General features: G+C 41.3%; 1 protein-coding gene across 1 annotated transcript; it reads right to left on the reverse strand.

Annotated features, from left to right (window-relative positions):
* Window positions 1–11: 11 nt before the first annotated feature.
* LOC103512239 lies at window positions 12–10072 on the reverse strand. Its single transcript, XM_026825768.1, has 11 exons — window positions 10023–10072; window positions 9661–9776; window positions 8586–8784; window positions 7759–8100; window positions 4480–4571; window positions 3829–3910; window positions 2175–2245; window positions 1734–1962; window positions 1499–1532; window positions 976–1165; window positions 12–193 (listed from the first exon to the last, which is right to left on the reverse strand). The coding sequence occupies exons 1-11, from the start codon at window positions 10070–10072 to the stop codon at window positions 12–14; spliced, it is 1587 nt and encodes a 528-aa protein (XP_026681569.1).
* Window positions 10073–11497: the final 1425 nt, after the last annotated feature.

The raw sequence follows: 11497 nt of genomic DNA on the forward strand, positions 1-11497 counted from the left end.
TTCGTACATACTTACTTTTCCAACTTGATCGCATCCTGAGGGCACCCTGAGAGTGTCCGGAGCAGGAACACCTTTTCACTCTGGGTTCTATTCTCTGATGGGAAGTTGATGAACCGATCCAAAGCAAAGTTCCATTCTTCTACTGAACCCCAGGCGAACACCGTGCACAGGTAACTGCTGGCGATAGGCATACCTGGAAAGAGATGAGCAATTGAGCAATGAACAGTTCATTATACTAACATTAGCAGTTCCATCAAGTTAGCAGTGCGAAATGTCTCTAATGTGTTGCAGGGGATGAAAAAGAGAGCAACCCCTTCATGAGAATTATGCAACCCGCGTTTGCCGGGTTAGCAGCCGAGGTTAATGGAAGTCTGTACAAAGTGATGGATTTGGTCCGCGAGAAGAAAAACCAGTTTGTTGTACAACCCGACTTAGGTACATGTAGGGCGTCCACAACGGAGAACCGACTGATCATCGACCATAGCCTAGTACCGACCCAAGACACAATAAACCATACTAATAAATAGAAGCAGGTTCAACGGAGCCTCGACCATAGTACCGACCCTCGCAGAAAATGAAGAAATGGAACTCGGTGTTTCTGCGATGGTCGATGATGTTTTTTGACCGAACGAAGTGAAGACGCTTCTATTCATTAGCATACATTTTAACTCGACCATTATGCATTTGGTTTGGATGCGTGTTTGTTTGTTCCGCTATAACGCGCGATTGCCTGGTCTGATTCTGTACAGGTTCACGTCAAAGCACGTCTCATGTTCAAATTGGGGGTCCGAGAATTGAGCGGGGCCCATTTTGGCCTAAACTTGAATTTCCCCAATAGGTGAGTCACTAATTTTTTTTTCTCATGGTGGATTTCACCAATAACTTAATGAGAGATCTCACTAAGTTCTCCCATTAGTTAAATCTCTCAGTCATTGTTGAAATCCACCATCAGTGTGGTAGGAACCCTATACTTACCGAAGTCAGGCGCAGAGTTCTTGGTCCACTGTTGGAACATGGTTCGCGCTTCGTTAATGCAAGGTTCGTGTCCGGCCGCGCACAGGATGTGTTTGGTTTTAGCGCGGAAGTCCGACTTGAGCGCGGATTCGTCAGGACTAGCCGCGCCGAGCGCGTCAAATACCGGCTGGATCAGTGTACGGATGTATGCCTGGGAATCCAATGGAATTAAATTGAAAAGTGAGGTCTTGGTTGCTCACTTTACGTCTTTACACTCCCATGTCCAAGACACAAAAAGTGAAAACACACCACCATCACGTTACGTCACGTAAAGTCATGGGGAGTCAGATGTAGTTGAAAGTTTTTCCATAAGATTGAAGGTAATTTCGTTTACGACAGCCACACTACCATCTTACGTCACGTCACGTCACGTGATGGTAGTGTGCCTGTCCTGAACGAAATGACCTAAAATCTCATGGGGAAACTTTCAACTACATCTTTCGAAGTCGCTCTAAATCGGCGACATTGATCGCAACCCACTCACATCAAACGGACGCGCAAGCTCTGTGCCGATGAACGGCAAATATTGAAATTAAAAGACTGTCATAGATTAGTAAGGTGGTCTGCTGAAGAAATAATTCAAGCCATGACATTGCACCGCATTAGCCCAAAATGCTACTAATACTTAAGGATGACACTAAAGTACCCTCTACCGTCAAAGTCAACACTAAAGAAGTGGGCGAGGAAGGTAAACTGTGAACCAGGACTTGCCGATGAACTGCTTCCTCATTTGTTCCGCCAGAGGGTAGAACGTTCGCCACACGGTGGGTTCTTGCTCCTTGCGTAGCAGATGCGTCATGTTAAGCGCCACGGTGTAGTTGAGACGCCCTATGAGCGCCAGGGAGAGAGCATCGTGCAGGACTTGGATGCGGATGGCTTCGGGGAGCGTTGTGGCCTTCTGGGAGAGGAAGTACCAATTCTGTAGGTCGTAGTTGACGATGAAGGGACCTGGAAGAAAAACAAATGGGTTAATTTCATGAGATAACAAACAAATGGGTTAACCTCTTGAAATGTGAACATTGGTTTTGTAAATTTTTGGCCATTTCTTTCACCTCGCTCGGTTTTGGTGGTATAGTGGTCAAGACTCTCGTTTGGCAAATCAGAAGGTCGAGGGTTCAATTCCAACCGAGATATGGGATTTTATCATCAATATTGACAACTTGCTGGAAATTTGTCCTCCTCCGTGAAATGTTTGGAACTGGTTTCATTGATAAGCGTCATGTTGAGAAGTCTGAAAGAGAAAATCAAACGAAGTCAGATTTCAGTTAAAAAAAAGATGAGTGTTTCACCGCCGTTTTAATTTCGTAGCAATGAAACAACTGCTACATTAGACTCATGTCGTCTGTGTCTCTGTGTCGTAGCATGCCCATCCCGTAGTATGCCTCTCAACAGATAGGCGATAAGAGACACAATGTTACCCATTTCGGTGCTGGGTGAACACGAGAACACCAGAATGTAACCTGCTAAATAAGTTTAATGAAAGTGTAACTGCTAAGGTCTTATCGTACCCAAAGCGAAGAAGGAAGGCAGGATAGGAGAAAGCCAGTGGTTCCAAGAACGAACATTATCTGGTTAGGATAAAGTTTGTCCGGGGCGGGAATCGAAACCGCGATCTAGCGATTTAAAGGCAGATGCATGAGACCTCTAAGTAGAGGCTGGATTTCTCCTATCCTGTCTTCCTTCTCTCTTCGGGACGATAAGACCATAGCAGTTAGAGTTCCCTCTATCAATCCTCTAAAAAAAAAATAATAAAAAAATTCTCTCACTCACTTCTCTCAATCACTTTCATTATAGGAAAAGCTGAAGAGAGAACTGAGGGAGGATCGAGATAGGTAGATACATAAGAATGGGAGAGGGAGAGAGACAGACAGATAGTCACGCTTAATACCTATAGGGATAAACTGAGCGAATGAATACAAATAATGAAACGGAGAGAGATAGAAATAGGTTTGATTATGAGAGAGAAGAAGAGAGGAATAGCTAGCTTGGATCTTACTAGAATCGTAAAAGATTACGAAAGAGAAAGAGAGAGAGAGAGAGAGAAAAAAAAGAGAGGGAGAGAGAGAGAGAACTTTATGAAATTACTCTTATGACAGAAAAGAGAAAGAGGGATAGAGGTTAGCTTACGTGAGTAAGAGAGAAAGAGACAGAGAGAAGTGAGGAAAAGTTTTTTTTAGAAAAATGAAAAAGGTTTTAGAAAGAAAGAGAGAGGGATAGAGAGAGAGGCACTGAGGCAGGGAGATAGAGAAAGAGGGAATGAGGAAAAAGAGAAGATGTGAAGATCTGTTATTTCAGATAAAGAGAGATAGAAAATGGGGACTTATACATATGTTAGGCTCAATCCCCGAAATTGTCCATTGAGCACCTGAGAAACTGGAAGTTGGTGGTTCGAATCCGAGTCAAGTTATAAAATTTATCTAGGTGTAATAATCGGGGAACGATATTTGTGACAAGCATTTAAGTAGGCCTCGGTGGTGTAGTGGTCAAGGCGCTCGTCTGATAAACAGGAGGGCGTTGGTTCAATCCCAGCCGAGGTATAGAATTTTATCCTCAATATAATTTGAGAATTTGACCTCAATAATAGTAGTAGCCTACTGCTGGAGTAAAGGGACTTTTCAGTCCTATGCGAGCAGTATAAATAAGCACTATATTAGTATTATTATTATTATTATTATTATTAAAAATTCCTTATAGACTAAATCATGTTCATAGGGTGTGATTTTGCATTTGGAAGACAGGCATAAGCCAAAGGTGGAGATGTGTGGACGCCCTAAGAGGGAGAAAAGTCTTGTCCCTAGAGTCTTCAGGTCTTACCTTCGCACTAGGAATGTCTGGAATCCGGCCTTGAAGCTCTGCGTTCCAAGAACGTGTTCCAGCATGTGAAGAATCAGCTGCACTGAAACACCCAAACAGAAAACTTACAGCTAGTCTCTGCGCTCTGTTTACACGTCTCCTGGATAGAGTGACTATAGAGTCCCATGTTTTGTATTGGATTTGAAACCGGGCAATTCAATTTACTAGGTGAGTACCCAAAGCTGTGTCCACACATAGTCCTCGGTTGTGGATCGACGGCCGACGACTCTGTGTGGACTCAGCTTAGTCCCTATTGTGGTAAGTAACTTAGTCATTGTTCTTTTTTTTTACAAAGTTCTTCTAAACCTAGCTCCCACGAGCAATATTTTAATCAGAAATATCCAAAAATTCAGCAACTTTTTTCCTCTCCCTCTCCAGACTTTAGGTAATTCTGGAACATTTCTCTTGACTTTTAGGTATGTAATAGGTACCTAATAGGTTTTCTCTTAAAATTGCTCAACATTCGAAGCATTTGTTTTGGGGACCCACAATTCATCTCAGGAGTTGAGAAAATTATTTGAGCAAATCTTTTTAGATTTACGTTTTTTTTTCCATTCAACTCTCGATTTTTGTCGAACTTTGAGCAATTCACAACCAATCTTTACAGGAAGCATATCTGCAGAGTATCAATTCCTACTCGATGTACTACAACCGTTGTTACGCCGCCGAAACCAAGAAGGAGACGCCCGATGTCTGGTGGATACCTGTTGTCATAGTAACGGAAGACAAAATGGCGGACTATGAGAACATATCCAACTTGGTCCAATGGTTGGAACCCCAGGAGAAGCAGAAGATCTACATCCGCGACAAAAACCTGACGGCCAAGAATTTCATGGTGTTCAATCCGGGAAATATTGGTAAGCACACAATGGTTGTAAGTATGTCACAAAAGATCTAACCAGGTCGCAGTGACCAAGGGCGTTTATTAAAGCCGATGGCCCTACCTTTACCAATGGTTGTAAGTACGGCCGGGAAATATTGGTGGGTATCCTCTGGGGTGGGCCTTTAGTGGGTAATACATTAAGCTATATCCACACATAGTCGACGGTGGTCGATCGATGACTGAAACCGTCGACACTGCCTCGACAACATAGATTCACCTCGTCCATCCTCATCAATCGACGGCCGTGGACTATGTGTGTACTGCCACCCACTGTACTAGTGGTATGTGTTGGGTTCCAGCAAGTTGTCAATATTGATGATAAAATCCCATATCTCGGTTGGAATTGAACCCTCGACCTTCTGATTTGCCAAACGAGAGTCTTGACCACTATACCACCAAAACCGAGGGAGGTGAAAGAAATGGCCACAAATTTACAAAACCAAAGTTCAGATTTCAAGAGGTTAACCCATTTGTTTGTTATCTCATGAAATTAACCCATTTGTTTTTCTTCCAGGTCCCTTCATCGTCAACTACGACCACACTTTCACTATAGGAAAAGCTGAAGAGAGAACTGAGGGAGGACAGAGATAGGTAGATACTTGAGAATGGGAGAGGGAGAGAGACAGACAGATAGTCACGCATAATACCTATAGGGATAAACTGAGCGAATGAATACAAATAATGAAACGGAGAGAGATAGAAAATAGGTTTGATTATGAGAGAGAAGAAGAGAGGAATAGCTAGCTTGGATCTTACTAGAATCGTAAAAGATTACGAGAGAGGGAGAGAGAGAGAGAGAACTTTCTTTATGACAGAAAAGAGAAAGAGGGATAGAGGTTAGCTTACGCGGGTAAGAGAGAAAGAGACAGAGAGAAGTGAGGAAAAGTTTTTTTTTTTTAGAAAAATGAAAAAGGTTTTAGAAAGAAAGAAAGAGAGAGGTATAGAGAGAGGCAGGGAGATAGAGAAAGAGGGAATGAGGAAAAAGAGAAGATGTGAAGATCTGTTATTTCAGATAAAGAGAGATAGAAAATGGGGACTTATACATATGTTAGGCTCAATCCCCGAAATTGTCCATTGAGCACCTGAGAAACTGGAAGTTGGTGGTTCGAATCCGAGTCAAGTTATAAAATTTATCTAGGTGTAATAATCGGGGAACGATATTTGTGACAAGCATTTAAGTAGGCCTCGGTGGTGTAGTGGTCAAGGCGCTCGTCTGATAAACAGGAGGGCGTTGGTTCAATCCCAGCCGAGGTATAGAATTTTATCCTCAATATAATTTGAGAATTTGACCTCAATAATAGTAGTAGCCTACTGCTGGAGTAAAGGGACTTTTCAGTCCTATACGAGCAGTATAAATAAGCACTATTATTATTATTATTATTATTACACCTAAGCCTCGGAGTAGGCCTTTAGAGGATAAATAAAATTCGTGATTTAATGGATTATAGAGGTAATGGAAAGTAAAAATCCACTAATGCGAGGTGTTGAGGACGTTCACTCTTGTAAAGTTAGTTGACCATTTGACTAAACGTTGCGCTCTGTGCACCCATACAAGGCAATCTAGTAGGAGTAGTGGGCGAACGAGCGAGGTGGATTTTAAAAATAAACAGCGAAATAACCAATTTATGCAAGGAAATACAACATGCAGGCCCGTACTTAGGGATTGCCGAAGGTCCTCCCACCCCCCTAAACTTAATTTTTTCTCCTTTACCATAAGCCAGACTCCGAAAATTTGGAGCATGGACTCTCGAGCCCCCCTCGACAAAATCCTGGATACGGCCCTAACAACACGTATGTATAGTCTATGTACGTATGTATAGATTTAGTTAAAGCTGATTAGCCTGAACGTCCGTCGATTGGCTTATTCTAAACAAATAACGTTCGTTCTTGGAACGGCTGGCTTTCTTCCTGTCCTCCTCTTCGATTTCGGCACGATAACACCTCCATTGTTACAGTTCCCTCTATGAAAAAATCTCGAGAAAGAGTTGTGATCGAAGGAATGCAATCAAAATATCAATATTAGAATTAATTTCTTTTCAAACAATGGAATGTATGTCTCAATTTCTGCAATACATTCCGTCAATAGAAAGTTCTTAGGACCATCCTCTACGAGTATTCTTTGGTGGAGGTGGAGATTTTTTTTTAGTCAAATGGGTGGCACCCTCCAAATCTTTATGGTCCAAAGTAACAGAACTGAATATTAGTCATCAGAACTGGATATTCAAATATGGTAATGATTTCAGAATGAAAAGATAGTCACGCTTAATACCTATAGGGATAAACTGAGCGAATGAATACAAATAATGAAACGGAGAGAGATAGAAATAGGTTTGATTATGAGAGAGAAGAAGAGAGGAATAGCTAGCTTGGATCTTACTAGAATCGTAAAAGATTACGAAAGAGAAAGAGAGAGAGAGAGAGAGAAAAAAAAGAGAGGGAGAGAGAGAGAGAACTTTATGAAATTACTCTTATGACAGAAAAGAGAAAGAGGGATAGAGGTTAGCTTACGTGAGTAAGAGAGAAAGAGACAGAGAGAAGTGAGGAAAAGTTTTTTTTAGAAAAATGAAAAAGGTTTTAGAAAGAAAGAGAGAGGGATAGAGAGAGAGGCACTGAGGCAGGGAGATAGAGAAAGAGGGAATGAGGAAAAAGAGAAGATGTGAAGATCTGTTATTTCAGATAAAGAGAGATAGAAAATGGGGACTTATACATATGTTAGGCTCAATCCCCGAAATTGTCCATTAAGCACCATGAGAAACTGGAGGTTGGTGGTTCGAGTCTGGGTCAAGTTATAAAATTTATCTATGTGTAATAATCGGGGAACGATATTTGTGACAAGCATTTAAGTAGGCTTAACACAATTATTAAAAATTCCTTATAGACTAAATCGTGTTCTTATAGGATTATAGGGTATGATTTTGCATTTGCAAGACAGGCATAAGCCAAAAGTGGAGATGTGTGGACGCCCTAAGAGGGAGAAAAGTCTTGTCCCTAGAGTCTTCAGGTCCTACCTTCGCACTAGGAATGTCTGGAATCCGGCCTTGAAGCTCTGCGTTCCAAGAACGTGTTCCAGCATGTGAAGAATCAGCTGCACTGAAAATTCCTTATAGACTAAATCATGTTCATATAGGGTATGATTTTGCATTTGCAAGACAGGCATAAGCCAAAAGTGGAGATGTGTGGACGCCCTAAGAGGGAGAAAAGTCTTGTCCCCAAGGAAATGTTGCAGGGCCTGATAGAAGATGGTGGCGTTGGTATCTGGAGTAGTCAAATGGTTGATCCATTGGGACGAAGCATACTTGGCCAGTTTGTACGTCAACCAGAAGCTGTCTCCATTCATCAGTTCGCTTTCCCTGGAAATGGGCACGACGCTTGGAAATATGGTTAGGTGGAAGAGAATGCCGGAGTCCGGAAGCGTTTTGCGTAAGTTTATGTAATGCCAATTACTCATGCTCAGAGAGTCTGACAGACAGTTGTCTCGAGATTTTTCCACCACCCACCACTCTGTCTCAGGTCTGACAGACAGTTGTCTCGAGATTTTTCCACCACTCTGTCTCAGGTCTGTCAGATGGTCTGAGCGTGGGCGCGTCAACACGAAAAGTTACGCCAGGAGGGGAAGTGAAATGAAAGACACGCGTTCGGTAGGCGTCATACCCGCGTAAAACAGAGCTTTAAAAAACGAGTTCCTGAGAGATGTTCCCCAGGACTGGCTGACTTGAGACCGAGAATTTTAGTTCATAAATGTGGGTGTAAAGTTGTAAATCTCTAATAACAATGAGACTTGCAATATCTTCACATCGAATCCTCCTATTCGACCGCCCCTCCCATGCAAACTTACTTGAACATCATGAGTCCCCAGGAGTCTATCGGCTCGTCCTCGCTGAAGTTGGGTAGGGCTACCAAATTGAGTTCGGGTAGAGGGAATGGCCGCGACATGTAGAGCTCGAGAGCAATCAGGACGCTTGGTAATAGGGAGTGGGCCTTACTGAGGGACAGGTAGAAATCGTGCCGACCCCATACACTGGATTTGATGCCGACTAGGACAGAAAAAGTGGAAAAGTTGTGAAAGATTTCCCACAAAAAACCCTGTGTGTTCTGTAAAACTCAGTGTTTGTATGATATGAGTTTAAGTTGCCGTGGTTCCACTTTCACTTCCTTATTTTTTCGGCTATACTTGACATTCCGAATTTGAGGTGCACTCAGCCTCAGAAAGACAGTGTAATCAGTAATTGAGTAGCGACCAGTACGTAGGTAATTGAGTGGGTATTTGAAAATTTGAATAGCACAGGAGGAGGCACTAGTCATGTTCCTATCGTTGACTAATTCACTAAAATTGTGAAGAAACTTCTAGCTTCGTCTCAAACAGTTCATGAGTGATTCATTCTTTTTGTTTTCATGGTTCCTCACAACTCATGGATTAATTAACCCTATTTTTATAGCGATTTTCTTTATTTGCTATACTTATTGCCGGTTCACATAGGTACATATTTGTTACGGCTCTTTGTCAAACGTTCGATAAGGTTGAACCTAATCTTATTTAAATATAAATGGCCTTCTACAGAGTCAATTAGTATTATGTATTAAATTCGTCTGCTTTGTCACTTCTTGAAAAGAAAATTGTCTCCACGTGTAGTGTCAAACTAATTATTCACTTATTTCTTTATATTATAATTTTAAGCCCGATTTTCCAATATAATGTAGGTAAGTAAAGCTAGTGAAGTGGAGCACTCCAGTCAAGTACAGTCAAAATATTCTTTGCAATTAAATGGCAGTATTCTCATCTGCCGTTCAACTCACAGTATGTCGAAATTCCGACTAGAGCGTAACCTGAACGGATATTGGAAACTAACTGGGAATCGGACTTATCCCTTCAATTTCCTCTTCCCACCTTATTTCTTACTGGACTGACTTACCATTCTCATAGTTGACAGGAGGGACTTGGAAGTCATGCATGAAGAGTGCCAGGGATCCTACAGACATGGGAGGAGATCTCTGGAAATGATCCGTGATGAATGCTCCCTCCTTGGTGCTGAAATGAGATGAGATTGTGAGATTCCGCTTGGTGGAGTGTGGACGTCCAAAGCGGAATCTCATTGGTTCAGCCATGTTGACTTGTAGAACACTTTGCGCGCGGGATGACGGATCAGTACCTAGGCTTAAGCCCTTATCACAGCCGGCCATGTTGACTATGAAGAAAGACACATAATAAAATACGGGTATCACCCCGGTGTATGGCAGATACAAAAAAGATATCTTTTCTTTATTCTGCTATCACCATTCGGCTACATTTGACTCATGTGGTCTCTGTCGTTGTATATCCGACATGTAGAAGGTATGCCTCTCATAAGATGGGCGATAAGAGACACAATACCTTCCATTTAGGTGCTGGGTCAACACGAGAACATCAGACAGTAACTAATTAAAATATTTGCAATCGAAAAACGAGTACAAATTTAGAGCACATTTTACCAGGCTACTTAGAGGTCTCATGCATCTGCCTTTAAATCGCTAGATCGCGGTTTCGATTCCCGCCCCGGACAAACTTTATCCTAACCAGATAAGGTTCGTTCTCGGAACCACTGGCTTTCTCCTATCCTGCCTTCCTTCTTCGCTTTGGGTACGATAAGTAAATTGTAAATATATGTTGATTTTATTGTGGTAATAATAATATACATAAAGATAGGTCTTAAAACTAGTTGACAATTACATATTTATTTTTTTCTATTTGGTATCTATCTAATGTATGTTTTTTTTTTCACGTTGATTTTGTCAGACTTTGAAGTGCGGACCATACGGACCGTCAGTCCGCACCGTCCACACTCCACATCTGACAAAACCATTTTTTATAAACAAAATAAATGCGCTTGTTGTCCTATTCTGTTATCTCCGCTCGGTCCCAAGGTATCCTACACATCTCACTGCTTTTAAACGTCTAATGCCAGCCACCAACGCCCAGACCGTCTGACACACACCGTAGTCTGTCAGACAGTCAGAACTCCTGTGAGTGGTCTTTGGTTACTTATAAGTTACATTAGTGTCTTGTTCCACAAAATTATGGACTAATAAAAATCACTAGCGTAAGGCAGCCATCTTGTAAGCAAAAGTACCCTTGTGTAAATTATGGTACTTGTTCAGAAGTCACGTCAATAGAAAATTGCTACAAAAAGGAGCTGTCACAAATAAGCTGTGAGCAATGTTATTAGGTTTATTACCTATAGGGTTAGGTTAAACGCAAAAAGGTGCTTTCACAATTTGAGCAGTGATATGTATTGTTTTAGGCTTAGGTTAAACACAAAAAGGAGCTTTCTTTGTCATTGTCATACATTCTGCATGATTACCTAAATTATTGTTATCACTTTTACACCAGCAACTTTTACTAATCCATACTTTCGTGGAACCGGCTACAGCAAGTTTGCTATCGCAACTAGTAATTGTAATTTCGACTCTCTTTTGATATAGGTACTCAGTTTTACAAAATGGTCTTAATATTAAACTTCACACTTGAAAACAACAAAATCTAGATAATAGTTTAAATCAAATGGAACAGCTTATATCGATATCATAGTCACACACAAGTTACAAAATAAAATAAATTCTAAAATCCCAATACTTATTATTTATCTTCTTTTTGAAAATTGATTACTGAGGGGGTGCAAAATAAGAAACAAATAATGTTAGAACTTTAGAATACAAAAATAATCTAAAATCCCCAATATTATTTGTTTTCTTTTAAAAGATTTACTCGGGGGG

This window comes from Diaphorina citri, unplaced genomic scaffold (genome assembly GCF_000475195.1).
Source record: "Diaphorina citri unplaced genomic scaffold, Diaci psyllid genome assembly version 1.1 scaffold813, whole genome shotgun sequence".
Lineage (NCBI taxonomy): Eukaryota > Metazoa > Arthropoda > Insecta > Hemiptera > Psyllidae > Diaphorina > Diaphorina citri.

Bases quoted from the DNA above. Each gene is read 5' to 3' on its own strand.
- LOC103512239 (XM_026825768.1), bottom strand. From the start codon at position 10,072: ATGTCGGATATACAACGACAGAGACCACATGAGTCAAATGTAGCCGAA. The intron at 8,101-8,585 runs GTAAGTTTGCAT...GCCCATTTCCAG, and splicing joins TGGGGACTCATGATGTTCAA to GGAAAGCGAACTGATGAATG. The intron at 1,533-1,733 runs GTTCATCGGCAA...TCAATATTTGCC, and splicing joins GCGGAACAAATGAGGAAGCA to GTTCATCGGCACAGAGCTTG.